This window comes from Ruditapes philippinarum, unplaced genomic scaffold (genome assembly GCF_026571515.1).
Source record: "Ruditapes philippinarum isolate M1 unplaced genomic scaffold, ASM2657151v2 ctg3463_1_1_1_1, whole genome shotgun sequence".
Lineage (NCBI taxonomy): Eukaryota > Metazoa > Mollusca > Bivalvia > Venerida > Veneridae > Ruditapes > Ruditapes philippinarum.
In genome coordinates, this window is record NW_026852327.1 from 50,960 (window position 1) to 74,496 (window position 23,537).

At 31.4% G+C, this 23,537-nt stretch overlaps 1 protein-coding gene across 1 annotated transcript; it reads right to left on the minus strand.

Annotated features, from left to right (window-relative positions):
* Positions 1-178: 178 nt before the first annotated feature.
* LOC132756766 (uncharacterized) lies at positions 179-20,308 on the minus strand. Its single transcript, XM_060747906.1, has 7 exons — positions 20,305-20,308; positions 19,256-19,418; positions 18,476-18,585; positions 17,476-17,598; positions 5,159-5,257; positions 4,222-4,313; positions 179-283 (listed from the first exon to the last, which is right to left on the minus strand). The coding sequence occupies exons 1-7, from the start codon at positions 20,306-20,308 to the stop codon at positions 179-181; spliced, it is 696 nt and encodes a 231-aa protein (XP_060603889.1).
* Positions 20,309-23,537: the final 3,229 nt, after the last annotated feature.

Here is a 23,537-nt window from a genome sequence, read left to right on the forward strand (position 1 = left end):
AAAAATTAAGTCCAATAACCATAGTGGATGGAATTTTAGTCATCAATAAATGTCTTTGATTGATTTAATGTTACTTTCGTCCTTTGTAACATTTTCAAAAGGTTTTTGTGTTGGGACTGTTACCACATCAACTATTTCTGCAAGGTTTGTCTTAACAGCAACGGTTTATATCTCCCGATCAAAAGTGTACTATTCTCCGAGAGTGGCCGGAAGTCCTCAATTTTGATAGTTCATCCAATACATCAACTAAATTTACCTGACAAGTTTTTGTTGCATTAATTAACTGTAATGCACACAAAAATTAACCTTGTACATCTTAAATTGCAATAATGATCAAAACAAATTATTACAATTTAAAGTTCGCGCAAAAGAGCGTTGGTAAAAAGTCATAATTGTTAAAAAAATAAGACAGACGCAGAGAAGCCGTTAATAAATTGAACTACATGTGTAGTGTAATTTAATGTAGGAGTTACCTTATTAAGCATTTTCGCAGAACTCATTGCGGCATAAACTGATGTGAAAAAATATTAATTCATACATTAAATTTATAAATTTGCTTATTCATTGCATAACTGTGACGGTAACCTATAAAACATTCTTTATTTAAATTTCAAGCTGGTTTCGTAAAATATAAAAAATGTCGTAAAGTCACTATGGCAAATTGACTTTAGATAAAGAGTATTAAAAACTATCAAAGTTTAGATTCCGGAAGTTTCTACTTTAAGTGGCGGGAAATAATGTATCTGCTGGTAAAATAGTGGCAAATTGTGATTCAAATCAATGGAAACCTTAAGAAATCATCTTTAGGACCATGCAGATTCTAAAAACGAAAGTGAGCCCAAAAAAATAACTTTGCTAATTTCCAAAAATGGCTTGCCATTTTAAAAAATGGCTGCCATAGAAATCTGAAGTACATAATAAGCTCATTTCAGTAAATTTTTTGTACAGGAACTTGAAAACTTACGCTTTTAAGTAATGTTTAAAGTTTCTCCTTTCCTAAACTTAAAATCTTTCAACATTTTGGGCCTTTCATACTCTTCAAGAATCCAAGATAGCGTCCCAATATGGCCGCCGATTTTTATACAAAACTGGATATAATGCAACTTTTGTAGTTTTATAATTTTTTACAAACAAAGTTGCTTATTCGATATAAAAAGTGTTTTAAAGGGAATTAAAAAATAACTAGATGGTGTGCTTAGATATCAATAAATGTACATACACTCATTTGTTTACAATCATTCAGTTTTAAAATTTGTTTGCATGATATAACTTGTTTAAATATTCTTAAGATAATTCGTCAATTGTACAGAAAGTAGATTTCTCGACTGAATACGAGTATTCATCACACAAACATGTGCTAGATAAAATCATAACTGTACGAAAGTGAAATGTGTCTATTACAAATTCAAATTAATCCAAGCACAATTTCTTTATGAATGATAAAAAATTGCCTTAAAGCTAAAAACAATAAAATTTTCCCAATTTTGGTAAATAGTCTTGCTCAGGTTTTGAACAAAAATGCCCAAAGTTAAAAATTTTTTTTTCATAACATTGTAATAAAAGTAAAAATTAAAATTTAGCATTTTTCATTTCTTTTAATTTGGGGTTTTGGGAACATAAATTTTTTTTAAAAAGGATCAAAGAAAAAGAAAGGGCCCGACGGGAGACAAAAAAATCATAATCAAAAAGGGAAAGAAATCTTTTTTTTATAAAAAACAAAGTGTTTTTAAAAACTCTAGGGGCCAATTTTTTATATTTTTTAATCATCACAATGTGATGAAATACGAAAAATTTTTTTGCTCTGTGAAACTTTTTGCTTGGGAGAAGTTTTTTTAAGACATAAGTTAATGGGGAAAATAAGTGACACCCTAGGGAAACCCAATTTTTAAATGTAGGTGAATTCTATTTAAAAAAAGGCGGCCGCGCCAACGAGAGAACGAGTTTTTAAAGACTTGTTATAGGGAAAATCACATTGAAGTCCTCTTTTTGGAAAAAACTACAATGGCCTGGAATTCTTTAGATAGTCAAAAATATTACCCTTGCAAGGTAAGAGTAAGAGACCTCTTTGAAGCACAATAAACGCGTTTTGGTCATCTTAATGTTTTTAAAAAATCTTTCTCAAAAAGGCATAATGCACATATACCAGATAGAATAATAAGCATATAGCCTTTACCTTATGCCCTTAAATTTGACGAATTTTTAATAAATAATGCTCATAGGAAGCCAGCCTGAAGTTAAAATCAATTTTTTGTACATGCCTACATCAAAAATGGCTTTGCAATTTGGTATCTTTAAATTTTACAACACGACTATGTGGGGTGTGGGTGGTGTTGTTTGTGTGTTGGGTTTGTTGTGTTTTTTTGTGTTTTGGTTTTTGTTTTTGTTTTTTTTGTGTTTTTGGGTTGTTGGTGTTTGGGGAATTTTCTCTAAAAATACAGTACCTGAAGCATAGACATTAATAATTTGGGGTATCATCATACTTTTTTGGTGAATAGGGCTACAAATATTTTGAATAAAAACATGGGAAACAAGAGAGGCAAACTTTTACCAAAGCACTAGGGAACACTAAGTTTATATGGACTATAATGAAATATTTTATGGTTATTTTAGTCCTTTTCGTGTGAAACTTTTTGGGATAACCTAGATATGGGAAATTTGTAATGTTTTTAAACAATCTGACACAAAAACATTTTCACAATCTTGTACATGTATGGTAGGACATAATTGACAACGCCAAACCCAATGGGGACTTTACTAAAACCTTTTTTACAAATTTGCCTTTTTTTTCCAAATTTGTCCTTAGGTTGAACTGATTCTAAGGGTCACATTAAACTCTCTTTTTGAAATTTAATGAAATATGAAATAATTTAAAGGAAATACAGTTTTTTTTGTATCTTAACATATCATAAGCCATGCAAGGCCAGGTTTGATTACCATTGTATATCTGTTTCATATCACATAGTTGAAATGATTAGTTTTACTATGTATTTCAGATATTGAATGAAATAATCATTATATCTTTGTGTTGGCTTTTAGACCACTTTTTATTTTAAATTGTGAAAATTCAATAATATGCGTTAATAGACTACCATTCATGAACATGTTTGTTATTTTTAGCATATTTTAATGATTTATTGTCTTCTTATATATGTTTACAATAAACTATTAACTTAAACAAATAATATCAAAGATATTGAAACAAGAAATACACTTGTTTTTTGTGAACTTTTTTGACATGTTAGCTCACCCACTTAACCCTAAAGAAGACAAAATACCTTTATCCAATGAAGTGTACTTTTTAAGAGGGAACAATTTGCAAAATAATTCATAGAAAAGTAAAAAAGCAAAGAAATAGAATGATTTTACCTCTATAAGTTTTGTTGTTTTTCAATAACAGATATCGGATAAATTTACCCCACTCATTTACACAAAATATAAAACCTATATATTTTATATTTTTCTTATACTTTTACAGTGCACACATGGGTGTAAATTGCATGTCATGTACAGTTTAAAAAATAAAGTTTTTTTTTAATTTTGTACACAAATTGAGAAAGCAAAATTTGAGAAATATGCAAAATTTGGATATTTTTCTTGATATTTTTAAAGATATGTTGTAGAAGTTTACTTTCAGTGTTATTTACATAATTTATATATTTTGATTATTATAATATGTTTAAACGAATCTTTTTTAAATAAACATAACTTGTGCAAGAATTTATACTTGGTCTATAAAAATGATAAAACAGTTTTGCACACAAAATCGGCGGCCATATTGGACGCCATCTTGGATTCTGAAGAGGTATAACAGTGGAATTTTGTAAGATTTAAATTTTTTAATTTTTAAAAAAGAGAAACATTATACATGCTTTGGTGTAAGTTACAGGTCTGTACAAAAAACTTGAATGAATGAGTTATTATGTACGTCAAATTTACATGGCGGCCATTTGAAAATAGCGGCCATCTTTAATGAGCAGAGATATTTTTGTACCCACTTCATTTTTTAAAACTACATGGTCTAAAGATGATTTCCTGAAAGTTTCATTTGCACCTTTTTCTCAATTTCTCGCCACACTATTACGTGTACGATTGGAATAAAATGATACATAGAATGGCAACTGAGATCTTGCTCTACAATGAAATATAGGAAAATAAGTAAATGAAACAAACTATCAACCAATAGTAATTATAATAATACTAATAATTCTCTACATTTATTACCTTTTGGTAAATATTTTCAATTGAAATTTTCGTACAGTTGTAGACAGGGTCCTGATAAATTCCAGTTATTGTACAGTACCTTGTTACATTACCTGAAGAAAATTAAATACTTTGCTATTGTATGGTTAAAGTAAGTGTTTTTGTGTGTTAAAATGGTGTATGATAAAATAAAGACTTAAGTTGGGTTTTTCAAACACAGTGATATTTTAAAGTAACATAATAATAGCGTTGTTATATAATATATATGAGGCCACGTAAAAAAACAACACAAATCATAATAAAACTATATGGCCTTGATATGCCATATTTTAAGGAGAAGGAAAGTGCAACAAAAAAAATGAATTTAAAATTCCCATTTTACCGTCAAATGTTATCAGTTTTTGAAATTGTCTGACAAAAAGAGACGCGGACAGGGCAACGTGGTGGCAAGGTCTACAGTCATAATGTCTTTAGGGAGAAAACGTAATATAAGTATAAAATAAAAACAATTCATAATTTGCACAAAATATTTCTAATTTATTGGTCTTAAATTAGCACATTTGGATGATTATTCTTATATATTGCTCGATAAAATGTTGATAAAGAGCAAATATATAAATAATGAACATTTGTATGTTGAATAATAAAAAATGTACTAGAAATTTGATTATCCGCAATTTAAAGACATGTAATGTCGGAATCACGAATGTCGGTCCATGTTCAACTCTTTCACGATTAATTTTGTTCAGTTATGTTTGATAATAAATACTATTTACACAGTTATCTATTGAATAGCAGACCTTCCATTAAAGAAAATTCACTTTAACTAACGTTTAGCAGTTTCATTGGAAGGATATTAAGGTTTTTTCATATTAAATAATGCATACAATGTTTTATTAAACAGTGTCTTTATTTGTGATGACAAAAAATCTATCTTCAAAAGCTAAACAAAATATACCTCTATATCCAGTCGGGCATTTATGCTTAGAGGTTCTTCCTGGGATTCCTGTATCCCATTGGATATGCATGTAATCAGTATCGCTTAAACATCTACGAACTGAAATTGATAGATTTGATAGCAATAAACGTCACCAATTATTATATAAAAAACTGCTGTCATAATCTGTTTCTAGCAACCTGTTGTAAGTTGCTATCATTTATCATTTGGAGCTGCGATTTGTTAACGTCGCTATTGTTCTCTATTGACATCACACATGTTTTTTTGATAACATCATATTCATGTAAAGAAACAAAACCCACGTGTTCCATTAATTATCATTTTTAATCAGGTCGGACTAATTCAGTTTAAATGAGGTCTAAAGAAATAAGTTCAAATACTTAAAATTGCCGACTAATATTAAAACTATCCGGAAATATTCATGAATGTATGGTGGCTGATTTGTGCCATTCGTGTTTTCGCCCCGCGACCCCGCTAAGCGAAAATCGAAAATTAACAAATTAAAATGGCGGGGGCGCGGAGCGAAAACGCGCTTATAAGCGAGGACGCGGGGCGAAGTTTGATAAATAAAACATCGTCCTGCGGGGTCGTGGAGCGAGATTTAAGAAATAAAACGGCGGGGTTGCGGGACGAAAACACAAATACAAATAAAGTAAAGAAAATAAGAATCCCTTAAGAACGTCCAAAACGGAAAATGGAAAATGTTGAAGATTTGGTCTGTTGAACGGAATTCGCAAAGTACCGTCCACCCTTAGGATGTATTTAATATTCTACATGAAATGGTAAGATACTTGCTTACTTCATGATTGTCTTTATTTCAATAATTTATTATTTGGTTAAATTTAATACGAGGAATCATTTTCAGTGAGAAGACTTACAGTGAAAATACACGCGGATCTACTTTCCTTTTTCATGTTTTGGTGAGAGTTGTTTTCTTATTTTACGAATTTCAACGTACATAATGCAATTCTTTATCTTGAATTCATGAATAAACATTATGAAATTAAATGTGTCATAGATTTTCTTATGTGTGACTGATTTTGATTTAATGAAGACATATATATTATCTTTTTGTACCTAAAATTTCTCATATTGTTTTATTTGCTTTGATACAGACTTGCATAGAACATGTCCTTAATAGTTTAATTCTAAATTTAAAAAAGGGAATATCTCGGATTTGCTTTAAAATAGGGAAAAAAATGATTCGCTAAAGAACGCCTAAAACGACAAAACTGAAAATAAATTCAGAGTCTTGGCCATCCTGACATTTCTTCTCCGTTTAATATTTTTTCTCATAGAGTTGCTTGTCAAAATATGTCTATGTATTTCAAGGTAGGGGACGGCGGTGGTCTAAGTGCCAATTCAATAATCAATGTCACAGTCACAGACATCGGTGATATCGAACCAGTTTGCAATAATCATACTATGGAAAAGCAAACATATATTACAAGAAATGGTGAAACGGTGACTAGTTAAGACCATTTTTGCCGTGTCCGAAACTATGTCAGTGCAGTCTTTTATTCCCAAGAAGTAACATACGCTTTGAGATAAGACAGCTGTAACTGTAAGTTAGAAACTTGTACAGTGTTGTTTTAATTTGTTGAACGTCCTATGTTTTTCATATAACCAAAATAATATCCTTCCTTTCTAGATAAAACAATATTCAACATGTTATGACTACCCATAGATGCATGATATTCTTAGTAACATTTTGCTGATTAAAGATAATGTTTTGAATTAAATGTTCCTCCCGAGGCCAGGGTCCGAACCAGCGACGTTTTCCATACAAAAGTTTCTGCAGTCTGGTTGTATAAGGTTGACCCTTGCCTACATTGGAATTTATTTTGAATGGTCAGTATTTTGCTTATAAGAACAATATACCATACAATTATCGTTTGATAATGAGCAAGGCCTACTAGAATTGCGCATTGTTGAACGTCATATGCAATCGGAGATCTTCTGGATTATTTTATTATTCATCATTATAATCTCGAACTTGATACAGACTCGAATTGTAAGTATTTCTACCACGTTGTTTTAGATGTAAACAAAAAAACTTGTAAATTGTATAACGAACGTACATATTCGACATCCAAGAAAGAGGAAGTCTTCTTCGGTAAATTAGTTATTGAAAATATGTCTAACATTGATAATCAATTTAAAAACGCCTACTTATGTTCAATTTTAACAAAACTGCATTAACGTCGACTGAAATACATTTGGTACTTTTGGGTGCTACACATAATAATAAGTAAACAAATAATGTTCAGTTTACTTTCAGTGGACTTAACACGATATTGAAATTAACTTAGTCAACAACTCAGAGTATTAAATAACTATTTGTGTTACATGTTTAGTATATTTGCGTAGGCTAAATCGAAATACTAAATCTGTATCATAAGGTTTGAGTTTCTTGTCCGGATTTTGACGGGAAGGGCCGAGTAGTTACGAGCACATACGCCACAGATTGAATGTATGTGATATTTTACAGTGTGTGATTATTATTACAGTATTATATTAAGCAATAGCACTTTCCAAAAACGCTCGGAATCGCCTTTCATCCGGGTGTTTCTTTTGTTATCATATGACAATAAATTATCCGTACTAATTGACTTAGTGTGTACGAGTAGAAGTGGTCACATCTTGTAAATTATATATGAAGTCATCCAGATACGACGAAATTAGTAGTATATCTACACAGTGATAGTTGTCCACATTGTTGTTAAAATTAATAATAAACTAAGACAAATTAATTTCCCATTGAACAATGAACTATGCAGACCATGATATAAAAATTAATTAAAAGAAATGTCGATTATACAACATGAAATGTTACCAATGACCTTGATGCCCTGAGCAGCAATATCCATATATTATTAAAGCGTTTGTAACCTTTATTTATCTCCACGAGTCTACTGTATAATCATAATCAACATGTGTCAACTTGATAAGAGAGTCTGCAAGAGAAAATTTATAAATAACTGCATAAAAAACCTTTCAGATCCGTGCACTTTAAACTTTTAAAGTCTTTTTCGATATTTTAAATGATTTTATTACCATAGTTTTAAATTATTTTGAGAAAATTTTTTGAAACCCCCAATGAAAATTTTTGGATGTTTAAAAAATTCAAAATTTTCCCATGGTGAACTTCAAAAGGGGTGGGGGGGCGTGAGGTATTTTGCACTTGACGAGTACCGTATGAAAAGGCTAAATCAAAAACCGACCTGCACATTTAAATTTTTACCGGTTGGGGTTCCCTAGGGATTCTTATTTCACTCTATTTTGTAGTTTTGTTGTTGAATTGTCTTTGTTGTTGTTGTTTTTTTTTTATTTGGGACCGGGGTTCTTTGGGGAGGGAAAGGGTAATACCACAATGACGCATGTACATTATAAAAATGATTATACATGTATATGAAGTTGGACTTAAAATCTTCCATATCATGTTTTCAATGTGTTTGTAAAAGTGTATGATAAAGTTATGTTCCTGTAATGATCCTGTCATATGAAAATAAGTTAATTTTTAAACATAAAATAAATGTTTTAATTATAACACTTTCAGATTTTTCCTTGAAACATTATTTCAAATTGCAAAACACCATGCAACCATACAATATCATCATTCAGAGACAAAATCGCTTACATGTTTGAATGTACAAAAATGAGTTGCACTCATAAACTATTTTATTGTAACATCCGTGTTATTTGTGCCGTGTGGCGGCTGGAAAAAGTCTCCCCGTACATTTGATAAATGATGTTATATTTTCGATCCTTGAAGATCGTTCAAAAGCACGACATTATTGCTGTGTTTACATTTTAGATGGTATTTTTAGTTTCTTGTATTTGGCCTTTTTCAAATTGGGTGGTTCCAGTATTCCTACTTGAATACTGTATAATCACCCTAAGGATATGTTGCCTGATTTTTAAATTTGTCTTTTGACGTCTTTTTCTGTGATATACAGGCTTCATAACTTCAGAAACCCTTCCAAAATTCCATTTTTTTATTTTAGTTCCGCCCATTGTTTTATCGTATAGGGCACATGCATTCTTTTACTTGGGGACCACACGCCGCTTTTAATGGAATGACACTACTGTGTCACATTGAAGGTTCCCTGATAACCGCCGTATGAACACATCTGCGGATGTTTTCTAAATTCAAAATTTCACCATTTTTGTTGTTAAATGTTGAAATTTGCTTAAGCCGGTGGCAGGGGGGTGGACGGTAATTGCAATTCAGACCGGCTGAAAGGCTCAATAAACCCAAACATTTTACAAATTTTGCCTTTGGGGGTTTCTTTTGGGATTTTTGTTTTTCTTATTTATATTTAAAAGTTTAAAATGGGGGTTAAACCCAAATATATCCTTTTTAAAAAATATTAACAAAAGTGTTGGACTTTAATTTAAAATGTTTAAAGGGATTTATTATGTGCAAAACTGGATTCATCTTAAAAATAAATCTATTTAAAGGGTTTAGGGGTTGCAAAAAATTTTTGCCCTTTAAAACTATTCATGAATTATGTTGTGAAAAATGGTTTTACACTTAAATTAAATTAAATTTAAAAAGTAAATATGTACATGTATCATGTGCATATGAGTGTGATCAAAACGATTATATCTTTAAGGTATATAAATGTGTGCAAAAACTAGTTGCACTCTGAAAATAAACATTTTAGGGGTATTTATGTATGTGTTAAAAAGGGTTGCAGTCTCAAATGAATCATTTAAAGGTATTAATATGTATGAGCAAAAACAGGTTGCACTCTTCTATTGAATCTACTTAAGGACAAAAACCAGGTTGCACTCTTAAACTCAATCTATCTGTACCCTTCAATTGTATTTTAATAGGGAATATAGATGTGTGCAAAAAGGGGTTGCCCTCTTAATTGAATCTATAAGTGCATAAAGTATGTGCAAAAAAAAGTTCTACCATTAAGTAGTATCTTTTACAGTTAACATACATGTGCAAAAAAATGGGTTGCCCTCTTATAGTGTATCTATTATATGTACATAGATGTGTTCGAATACGGATTGTACTCTGAAATGAAATCTATTTAAATCTATCTAAGAGTGTACAAGAAAACGGGCACACTTACATGAAATCTTTTCAGGGTATATTTACGTTGTACTCTTACGCTAATTTAGACTATACATGCATGTGGGGTCTTTCAAATAGACACTGATAGAGGTGCATGTAAAAATGGGTTGCACTCTTAAATTGAATCTATTCAAGGTATAAAGGTATGTGCACAAACGGGTTTAATTTTGAAAATGAATAAGTTTGCACAAAAGCGGCTGTTATTCTGATCATAAATAACGGGTACTGTATATAATATCAACGCTCGTATTGTAATCTATCTAAAAAGTTACCTCGAGCTCATTGTAGTAAATCTATTTATTGTTAAGTACTTTTATATTACCATTATAGATCTAATAGTGATAAATAATCAAAATTGTAACACTAAACATTTAAATCTCACAGAGATCTTGTTGCAAAATAGTTTTGAATTTTTGGTTTAAACAATCCAAAATGCGAATGGTGATTCATCAAAATAATTTCACATCTCAAAATATCTGTCAACTTACAGGACTAATGATTTGTCTCGTTTTTTTAACTGTGAGAATATATTATATTCCATCTTTTCCTTAAAGGGAAAGACAAGGTTGGAATAAAAACTTGATTTCAGAAAAAGAATACTATAAATAATAAGTCTGCAAATTTTCTGCCGCCAAATAATAATATTAAACGAATGATAACAAAATTTAAATCGCTAAATCACCGATTTCTACAAATCAGTAAGCGCGGCCATGTTTGTGTATTGGCCGTATAAAAACAGGTGCGCGTGATGTCATTTCCCCACATCTCTAGATTCATGATAAATCTAGTTGAATCGTAAGGAATATTAATATAATAAAGTATTGACCAAGACAATTTAATTTTCACAGGAGGTGAAGAGGAGATTTTTATGATTCAAAATACGTAACAATATCAAAAAAAAAAAAATAATAAATAATATAATAATAATGATTAAAGAAACGTACGGCTAGCCAAAAGTTCTAGCCGTACGTGAGTCACGAACGAACTAGCCAGGACGCACTGTGTACGTATTGTCTAGCCGTACGGCACTTTTCAAAATTATATGGATGTCGAACGTTATAAAATTGTTGATTTTCATGCTTATCATTTGTTGTTTTTATTTGTATGAATTATTAAATCATTTTTGTTAATTTTAAGCACATGGGTCGAATAAAAAATGATCGGAGTGGAATAAATAAATAAAAAAGATCATTGAATGAAAAAAACCAACAAAAAAAAACAAAACGGTGAAATGCAAAAATAATTATATAATTTTTCAAACAGTAGATAAATATCGAACATAAAAGCACAGTCAATCAATTATTTAGCCTTAATTTAAAACCTATCCATGGACTGACAATAGAATTTTAGTATGCCTTTCATGGAACATGCAAACTTTCCTTGATTGACAAACTTCTATACAGTACCGTCGGTAATTGTCGCAATTATCAAGAGCCTAACAACAATCATTTTCAGTGTTTGTTGTTGTTGTTTTTTTTTTGCATATAAAAGGTGTCGAAAATTAAACTTAATGAAACAAAAAAGGATTATTATCTAAATTTTGTAAACTATTTCAATTGGTGTAAATGCAAGCAAATGCTATTTTTTCTCGACATCTTGCGGTGACAAAGATCGATATATATAGCGATCAAGCGATTAATCTCTAAAAAGGTAACATCCAAAAACAATTAATGCTGTTTCTTGGTTAAAATCCTCGCTTAAAGTTATAAATAACATATGCATTTTCGACTTCCATAAAATTTTGAAAAGTGCCGTACTTCTAGCCAATACAGCGTGTCCTTGCTAGTCGTACGTGACTCACGTGACACTAAAACGTGTTCTTAATAGTACATATCATTAAATTTTTGCAGTTTGATTCTGACTTTCAAATTTAAAGGTGTGGACATATGTTATAATTGATGTACACATTTCAAAAATATAAGCAACTCTTTTGAAAAGTAAATTGTTAACAATGTCTTGTCAACGTATGATGCTGCGCATCGTTATCATAGCCTAATATTAACTGCAGGCAAATCAATTTTTTATTGGCTGCTCAAAAATCTAATTTGCATAATTTATTCACACAAAGTGCTGGTTCTTACTACTTATGTCTAATACTGGGCGCATTGTCCATTTTAATTTGTTTCCTAATTTGCACCAAATGCTCCTGTCACACTGTGTACTGACGATTTTTTATTGCTCCTTGTATGCCTCTGTGCCCGAGACAGACCTTTTGATCATGCACAATGTTGCCCCTGATTGGTTAATCACCTTGTCAAATATTCTTATGACGAAATAGACATCTATTTTTTTACGCTTTCATAAGTGAACTGAATGACTTAGGGGGAATAAGGTTCCACACTGTAGTAAATTACAGCACGTATAAAATAGCAACACATTTTTTCAGTTACCAATAATCATTTGAAATATTAAGTAGATTTATGATTTTTTGTTTTATTGGATTAAATTTACGGTAGTAGTAATGCGTATCTGTCGGGAAAGTAATTGGTAAGTAGATAACGTTGAAAAAAGATTTAGGGAGCTGGATAAACCCGAGAATATGCGTAATTATAGGGGGAATGGCCAACCTGTTGCTGTTGGTCAAACCAGTTTTGAGAAATGATAATTTATGTCGCGGCGTCTTCAATAAAATAATTAAATTAATTAATTACAGCAATTCAGTTCCATATGGATGTTTTCATAAGTAATATATAATGTACGCAATAAAATAAATAAGTTCTTCATCAAGATATATTTCAGTTGTACCAGCGTATACACCTATACCGGAAGTGGGTATAACACGTCACAATCTCGGTCTCGTCTGTCTCGCGAGAATGACATAACGCCAAAATGGCGGCGCCCATGAACTTATTTCTCAAGTAAAAAATAGTGTCTTAAAACACGAATTTCTCTCTTATAGGGTTGATGTCAATAGGAAAACTGTCATGATTCCTCTTTTTAAATGATGAATATTTATATTAGACAGACATCAATCCATCCATTCCTATTCCTTTAAGCGCTTTGCCGTTTGCTGCAGTTTCACTGTATTAAGCAAATACCGGGTTGCGTTATAGCTCCCCCCAAAGGTAATAACATATATGAATATATTTTAATGTGAGTACGAGGGTTGTCCAAAAAATTCGTGCACTGCAGTTATTGTCGTGAGAGTTATTAATTAAAACAAATGAATTATATATCACTTGAAAGAGAAATCTGTCTCAAATATGAAAACAAAAGAAAAAGCCGAGTAACCGGCGTGCCGTGTAAAAGAATGGTCATTGAGTTACCTTAGTAACGTAATACCGGCGCAAGACAAAAAAATGGGTTAGTTCATTACTGTAATTGTATTGTTTTGTTGCTTGTATATATAAAGTGGTATTTGCTTTCTATGTTAGCAGTTTGTTTTACTGTCAATAGAGGAATGATTGATGAAAAGTATTGTGTAGTTTTTATTTTTTTTATGCAACGTACATGTAAGCATAATCCCATCAGTGCAGGAATATATTTGACAACCCTCGTCACATGCGCCGGCATTACGGACGGACGTCTGCCTGACTGGTTGTCATCGTCTACCGACGCTCTCTTTCTCTTCCACAGAGCGTTTGTACCATTTAAAAACCAGCCTTCGTGACACTGAACTTGTCCCGCTTGCCCTTTTAAGTTCTTTGTAGGTATCTGTTGGTGATTTACCAATATTTGCACCAAATTTAATGATCGTCCGTATTTCCAGACGTTTAGCGACTGACATTTTCACGTAATTACAGTATTGACGACCGCACACAAAAATGGACCAAAAGAAGATCCAAATAATTATAGACCTATTTAAATTTTGTCAACCATATCAAAAAATTTTGAAAAGCATATTGCATCACAATTACACAGTTATATATACGAAACTAATATTATTCATGAAAGTCAGTCGGGTTTCAGAAAAAAACATTCTTGTCAAACAGCTCTAATACGATTCATAGAATCCTTCCTTAACGATTTAGATGAAGGCTGTTTGATAGGCACAGTATTTTTAGACCTAAAGAAGGCATTTGATTTGGTAGATCACAACATATTGTTGCATAAGTTAAAATTGTACAAATTTTCAAACACCTCAATTAAACTCTTCAAATCATATCTTGAAAATAGAACACAGTTTATCAAATATGGAAATAGTCATTCAAATAGTGGAACAGTGAAATCAGGGGTCCCTCAATGGTCTATATTAGGCCCTTTACTTTTCATTTTCTACGTTTATGATATGCCATTTAGTACAACACACTCTAACATAGACATGTATGCTGACGATACAACTATGCATGCATCAAATAAAAAAATTGAAGTGATTCAGAGAACTCTGCAATGTGATGTTGATAATACAGTAAAAACCCTCAATTAAGACCACCATTGGGACTGGACCAAAGTGGTCTTAATTGCGGGGTGGTCTTAATTGTGGATATTCTTATCATTGCTTACGCACGTTATGACCAGGGCCTATTTTAGTCATTTTGTAAAAACAAACAATATGTATCTTAACCTGCAAATACAACATTTATAAAAGTATGTTATTATATTACCTCTGATGGGAAGAAAACATATTTCTGATGAAATTTAATATCAAATTTTCTTTGTTCTGATTTCAATAGTAATTATTTTTATGATGTACATAATTCCCATATATCATATCAGACATTATTTCTTCACAAAACAAATGTTCATAAAGCAACATTAAACCACTATGAAATAAACTTTCTCACCTTTTTTCATTAAATATACCATAACTAACGGATTTTGACACCTTGTGTAATCAAGTGTCATGCCTAAGAGCAAGCAAGCAGATAATAACAACATAACTACACATTTAAGATCTAGGAAGGTGTTGATTTTAATATCAGTGGTCTCAATAGTGAGGTCAAATAAAGAACAAAATAATGAATTGGGACTGAATTTGGTGGTCTTAAAAGTGGATAAGTGAGGTGGTCTTAATTCTGGATCATGTAACCATTGACATAAAGAACAGAAAATTCCGTTCTTTAAAAAACTGGTCTTAAAAGTGGGGTGGTCTTAAATCCGAGGTGGTCTTTAGTAGGGATTCTACTGTATAAGCAAATGGTGTAAATTAAACAACATGGCAATAAATCCGAAAAAGACCACTTGTATGATAATAGGGTCAGAAAATAAATTAAAATCAAAACCTTCTTTAGATATAAATATAGAAGGTACATGCCTAAGTCAAACAAAATCACAGAAATTATTAGGTATTTACTTAGATGAAAACTTAAAATGGAATGTTCAAATAAAGCACGTCTGTAATAAATTACAAAAACAAATTGCTCTCTTAAATCGTATATCGTACTTTTTATCCGCTGAAATGAAAGAAATGTTTTACAATGCTTATATTTTACCTTGTTTTGATTATTGTTGTATTATATGGAGTACTTGTAATAAAACTGAATTTGGAAAAGTGAATAAACTGCAGAAACGTCTAGCAAATGTATTATTGTGTAAACCAGTTAAAACGCCTTCATTACAGCTTTTCCTTAAATTAAACTGGTTGACTTTCGAAAATAGATGCACGTATCATACAGCATTATTAGTATTTAAATCTATACAAGGATTGACTCCTTCCTACATTTCAGATATCATAGTGTTTTCGAAAAATCAAACGTATACACTTAGATCAACTACAAATAGAAACAAAATACATGTAAGATCTAATACGAAATATGTTAAAAGAACTTTTAGAAATAATGCAATGCAAGTATGGAATAATTTACCTTTATATATTAAAGAGTCTTCGTCTCTATATGCTTTTAAAAGAAATATGAAAAAGTATTTGATTGATATACAATTTAAATGAATCTGATGTATGCATGTGTCTGTCAATTTGAATGGTTGTTGTTTATGTTGTTTTTAATATGTGTGTACATATTTGCGACTTTCATTATCTTGTTTAATTGAAGGCCATATTGTCAATAAGATTTGTATTTCTTAATATGTTACCTTCATGAAATAAAGTGTTTATTATTATAATTATTATTATTATTATTATTATGTTTGTTTACGACTGTTACAATAGGGCAAATGACGCCATATTTTCTAGTGACGTTTGGAATACGTACACACACTTTTCCCTGAATTTTAACGTTAATATGTAGTGTTTAAAGAATACCGTGATGCCATTCGGAACTGCCTCGGCCATTATCTACAATATTGACCTCGGAAACAATACGGATTGAAAGTAGTTCTACCACGTGGTTTCAGATGTAAACAGAAACAGACATAATGTAAAACGAATGTATATATTTGACATCTAATGCCTGTTCCGGTTCTCTTTTGCTTGAAAATATGTCTGACAACAATTTGTAATTTAAATATGCCCATTGATGTTCAATTTTAAACAAATCCGACGAAATGTCAACAGGTTGGTTTTTTGTACTTTCGGTTTCTACAACCATGATAATAAATATATAAATAATGAATTGTTTGCTTTGGTACCTATGATATTACTTATTTTAGATGAACTTTAACAACATATATTGGAAATAAACTTGTAAACAACTCCCAGCATTAAATTACTATTTGTTTACATGTTTAGTTTCTTAGCGTAGGTGAGACCGAAATACCGCATCCGTTCTGTGTATTCATACTATTGTGTTCGAGGTCCTTATCCGAAGACTGACGGAAAGGGCCGAGTAGTTGCGATTGCCGTGATGCATCAAAGTAATGAACTAACCCATTTTTTTTGTCGAGCGCCGGTATTACGTTACCAATGTAACTGTATGACGATTCGTTTTCAGGACATGCCGGTTACATGTTTTTTCTTTTGTTATCTTATTTAAGTTATATCTCCCCTTCAAGTGATATATAATAAATGTTTTTCTATCAATATCTCACACGACAATAACTGCAGTGCATGAATTTTTTGGACAACCCTCGTATCACTTTGAATAAATATATATCTTAATTTATAATTCTCGGGCCTGATAATTATAAAGTCGGAGAGAGATACAAAAAAAGAAAAGTAAACGCATGACAACTTATGTCTCGCGCGATTAAGGTAAAATATAAAAGTTAATTTTTGAAATTCATTCGGCGACTGAAAACCAGACGAGGGTTCAGTGTATTAAAACAAATATCTTTTTATAATACCACACACTGAAATCATCCAAGTCATGCAAACCAAACAAATTAAAATAGTACTATAAGACGACAAAACGTCGAATGAATCATAGTTTGTGTAATCTTACTGACGTACCGTTGGTTTCCCGACAAGGATTCAAAGCGGTTGTGTCACCATCTGAGCATGCACATTTGTAATCTTTTCCGGAAACAGGTAAACATAGATGGCTGCACGTGCTTTGTAAACATTTGCTGAAAACTAAAGAAAATAAATCACTTAACACATATCATCTTCACATAATGAATCAAATGTCATTTCCTTTATGGCATTGGACTTAATGCAAAAAAGCATCATGAAGAAATGTGAACTTTTGTTTGAATATAATACTTAACAAATTTACACGATTCGTAATGTTATACATGTATACTGAATTAGAATCTCTGGCAAAACAGTCATGTTGTCTTCATTTCTTACATATCAGACTAGATTTTCATCATAAAGTCGGTGCACCATCAAGGTGCATGAGAGTAAGACTATGAAATTTTAATTACTTTTTAATACCAGTGAATCAAAATTAGCATACATAACAAAATATTCCATAACCATTTTAATCACGTAAAAATACTGACGCGTTTTATGATATTGAAATAATGTATGTAAAAAAGAAACACTACAGTGTCAGGCATGAATTTTTCTTTACTGCATTCAAATTTGAATTTGCATTATGCTATGAATCATAGACATAGGCATGCTATTCCCCAAGGATAAAACAATGACCAAAAATGTTTTAAATAATAAAATTAGAGATAATTAGTTTGAATTGAGTCTTTGTAAATACTCGTATTGATGAGAGAATCTCATTATCTATGTAACTTATTTACATCTTGTCTAGAAGAGGGATTCGACTCATTCGAAACAAAACTCGTGAACGTCCGGTCCATTTCGTTAATGTATTACTGAAAGCTTTTAAATATATCAGATATTGAAATCTACTTGTTCATTAACAAACATTCTTTAAAAGTTGGCCTGGATGTTTAAATCATTAACTCTGATTTTACATGATTGGCACCTGCTGATCAATTTTGGACTTGTCAATTATTAATTAAGGTCCGTGACTTCAAAACTATCAAATTACCTGTTTTAATATCAGTTTTCTTATAACTAGTAATTCCAGTTAACCAGGAAAAGTTTGAAGGTCCAACTTGGTCCAGTTCCCCGTCATCTACACTTAATCTGCTTACATGGCTAAATTAGAAAAAGGCATTCACATATTTATTATAAATTAATGATTTTATAAAATGGCCGTTTTCGCCTGGCGGCCCGGGTCATACATGCAAATAACTGTTAACATATATCCATAAAACCTGTTCAAAGTTTGTGTGACTATAAAGTGACATGAACGTGTTGTTGAATCATGGAAATAGTTATGGTAATGTTACATAAACACTCTGTTAGAGGTCCCATACAAATATAGAAATTAAATTAAATATAAAATGGCTTTTACATTATATACCGGTGACATGAACCTTTATTGTAGGTGAAAGAAGTGCGATTTCAAATACTTAACAAATCATAAACAAATAAAATACCAATAATAGCTTCATTCATCTTTGCTAAGAAACACAGTTATTCTATTAACTGAAACTGTCCCTTCATATGATTATAAGTGTTTCTTTTCTTCTTTTTCTTTGTTTCTTCTGTTGATACATTTTTAATTCTTACAGCATGTTTCACAATATAGGACTTCATTCATTTAACAATGAAATTCTATATTCAATATGATAAAATAATTAATAATAAATACGTTCTTTACATAGCAACATCCTTTTGACATAAATATTTTTTTTGAAACAGGTGTTCTTCAGGTTTAATTGCTTTACAGACGGTTGCTTTGAGAAGGTTGTGCTGTACTTACTTGCCTTCTGGGAAGTAAAGTTTATCTCCAACAAGCGTCATGCCATAGGTAAGCCCGTAATGATATTTTCTCTGTATCGAGCCCAATTTTGTCTTTACCCTTGTATCAATGTTGATCCGTCCAATAACGCCATTTATATTGTCCATCCAAAATAAATTCATACCTGAAATAAGCAGATAGAAGACAATGACAACATCATATACGTCATAACTAATATGTCATTACTAACTTCGTAGGACTCTGACAGTTTGGCATTTCCAACGTCTGGTGGTGAATCGACATATGGCTCTCTATTTGTTTCGAATGAGACGGCACAGACAGATTTGAACTCAACAACTGGCTATTATTAATAATATCTTATCCAAAAATGACGGAATGGGCCAAGAAGATGCGAATGACGTGTGTCTTAAATAAAAGTTCATTGAACACAAATCGTTCTCTCTGAATATAATCATTACAAATAAGAGTCTTACATTGGGGAACAAAAATTAAATAAAAGCTAGTTGCGCATTATTTATGCGCCGAGGACTTAAAAGTCCTGAGATAACATGTATGACGTGTTAGATTAAAATTACATTAAAATCAATAAATACTACAAAAGTCTTACTGTAACATGTTTGAGGAAAATCGCCAGTTAGCTGGGGGCTGACATTTTAAAAAATCTTGACTATAAATGAGCAATTATTAAATTTCAGGACGCTTTTGAAAAAAAAAACGTATAATAAAGCGCCAACGTAATTCAGACTTTTGAAGAAGACGCCATAGTCTTCTTTCCTAAATTACACTTCCGGTAGAAGTATGATGTTGACAATCAGTAGATAAATATTACAATCATTGATAAATAACTGAAGTAACGATGATTCACTTAACAAAATACTTTTTAACAGACATTTTATTTAATTATCTCGTTTAATTAAGGTAAAACAACCATTCTGATTAAGAGATCAACAAATATGGCGGACAAGATATTCGGAGACACTTGGAATTCTTCGATGACAAGTTAAAACCATTAATTCAGTCCAATCAAATTAACGGAACAAAATTCTTACTCATGATTTATGACAAAGTACGAGGCAGATCTGGTTAATGAATTGAAAACTTTATGTTTGTTGTACAATCATAAGGGCTTTCTGAGTCATTGGTAGCACCTTATTTCATATTATTTACGTATACGTGCGTATTTATTACGTATTTAAAATCTGATGTTATGATGTTCATGGAAGTATCTATGCTGCCAGGAAAATTTTAATTATGCCACGTGGCCTCTAAAGCTAGATATATCACATCGTCGCCTTATTTTCAGAGTAACGTAACAGTGTTTGGTATCATTTCTCCAGCTCGTCTAGCTCTATTTGTTTCCATGGATGACGCATTTAATTTTTTTAATTTTAATTCCATAATGACGCATGACCGATTGTTGGCTACCAAATGAGTGACGTTAAAAATTACCCAGCACATAATTGTATTTTGTCGCCACCTTGATTTTACAGTATAGCTATAGAAGGATTTTTTCAACAAATTTGCAATACACGTATGTAACATAAATAATGTTCATTTTTTTTCTCCAAGGTTTTGACAAAAATGTTTTTTTTCAAGGCGTTGACAGAATGCAATTTGTTTCCTTCAAAGTTTCAAGGCTTCAAGGAATGTTTAATTTTTTAAGACTTCGAGAGAATGTCCTTTTTCTTGTTTTTGAGAATAGTAGTGTACTTTTACTGCTATCTCAGTTAAAATCCTTATGTATCCATTTAAAAATATTTTTCTGTGAGTTTGTTTTGATTATGTTTCAGGTGTTTCATTATTTATATACCCAGAAAATCCCCCTCAAGATTAACATGTACAGAAATATCGTTAATATAGAATATAATATCGGCTGTCATGCCCTTATGAAATATAGGTGTGACTTATGTGAAGAGATGAAAGAAGCTAATCTGAAAATCAGGCCATATGGCATGAAGCTATATGTGGAGCAGGAGCAAACGATATTACTAGTGCAGTGGTTACAATTCTCAAAAATATTAAATGTGCCTATCCTTCAATCATTTATATTATGGTATGATACATGCGTGCCCTTGATTAAAAACTGTGATGAAAAATTTAATGAATGACTGTAATATTGAATTGATTATACAAAGATGTGGTGCCCTGGACATTCTATGCGTACATTAAGTGAATAATGTCACAGTAATATTGAACGGGTTACACGGTATTCAGAATATATAGTCCAATCGGACTGATAAGTGTCTTGAAATTGATGCGTCGAAGAAGCCCAATTCGAATTATTCAAAAGCAGAATCACAATTTTGTAGACTACCAAAGATGCATTTTTGCCATTAAAGTTTACCGAAATTCCCTTCAATTACCAAAGCAAAGTGCTTAAAATTAGAATTATGCCATTTCACATCGGATACAACCTTTTTATTAAGTGCATCTGAATTTAGAACATCTAGTATTAAATACAAACAAAGGTGCTATCAAAGCAACATAATATCGGCAATTTTTACCAAAACCTGAACTTAAAAATAAAAGCCAGTGAGATGAAACACTTACACTTAATTAGACTTTTTCCGAGTTCTTTTTGTGACAGTTATGTCATTTCAAATCGCATGTTTGTAGTTGATATTTTGAAAGAATTTTGTATGCCTTTAAATCCAGATATTGCAAACAACAATATTCTGTTATAATTTTTATTTTGATTATAAAAACTTTGAGGCAATTATATGTTGGAAAAAGTCAATTGACTTTATTGCAAAACCTGGCATGAACAGTCAGGTATTTCTTAATTGACAATTTACTTTACTGTAAAGTTAGAAACATTTGTTTGAATGGTGACAAACATTATTCAAGATAAAGGGTAATGAGAAGTTGGAAGATGGTAAGATTTTGTTCTGATTGTATATAGAGCTCTTAGTCTTATTGTAGTCTAAGTTCACACATGACTAACATTGTTAGATTTTATATCAGTTTCTTGTATTCTTTGTTTCAGATTATTATGGCAATTAGCCTTAAAATAAAATAAAATACTTGTGTAATCGAAACTCTTTTGTTTGATTTTCAATATCAATTTTCTCCAATGATTATGATGTATTGGTCGATAAGAGATGATTTAGATCATTGCTGCATCATGTTTGTTGGAGCTATAAAAACAAGAATAAAGATCAACAAGGTAAAGGCAACGTTCACAGGACGCATCCCCCCGAGACACCCAAGCATGGCATTCAGAAGACACCCAACACAAACCTGGAGTTGACATAAGGGCGGCGAAAGGAGAGGGACATGTAATGGTTGAAATAATATGAACTAAAACGGGCCCATATGGAAATTAAATGAATAAGGGCTGTAAGGGTGAAAAGGGGAGGTGGTAAAATATGGGAGGGGGAGTGGGAAAATACCTAAAGTAAACGACGATGTAACAAAGCAGACATCACAAAACATGTAAACATTCAAATACAAGTAACAAAACAGACATGAAATACACGTGAAGGAACACAGAGGGGTAAAGCCTTAGAACAGTCAGTGGTAGTAAACCACTGGGGTGTTTAAACCAGTTTGAGGCGCGCCAAACCTCGCTCTTAGTCCTTATATATTCCTAAATGACACGAAAGTGTAAGTAAAAATAATCCCCGCCAAGTGATTTTCTTACAATAGTCATGGTTACATTAGACGAAATAAATAAAAACAAAAGATTGTGTAAATAATTATGTAGAAAAAGGTACGAGCTAATAACTATCACCTAAGTACTCGTATAAACCCGTTAATTTATTCGGGTTGTAGCCGAAATCTTTAACCAAACAATAACAATACACTTTATTCAGCTTTAAACATACAAACTTCGTCACAGTAGCATTCAAGACAAAAACATAAAAAATTGTTTACACAGGATATTAACTGTTGGCAATTCATAATAATGCTTGTGACTTCATTTATAATAGTTCATCGAGCAATAATTACAATCATTATTACGTACAAGGTTGAATTTTTAATCATTTGTAGGTAAAAAATGTAAAAAAACATTCGTGATAAGGTATGATACCTTATTTACAATCAAGCATTTAGCAAACATTGACACATCACATATTTGTGAATGAATGTTTAAATAAACAATACGTTTAAATTTTTTTTCTAGAATTATTCATATCGCTATACAGTGACTGATAAAAGGCTTCGAATAATCGTTGTTTGATTTGTAAAATCGATATATTGTCAACAATATCGTTTTTGAACGTCCAAAAGTAATTATGCCCAATTTCCTGTCCAGAGGGATGTGACTTGATGTGTCACT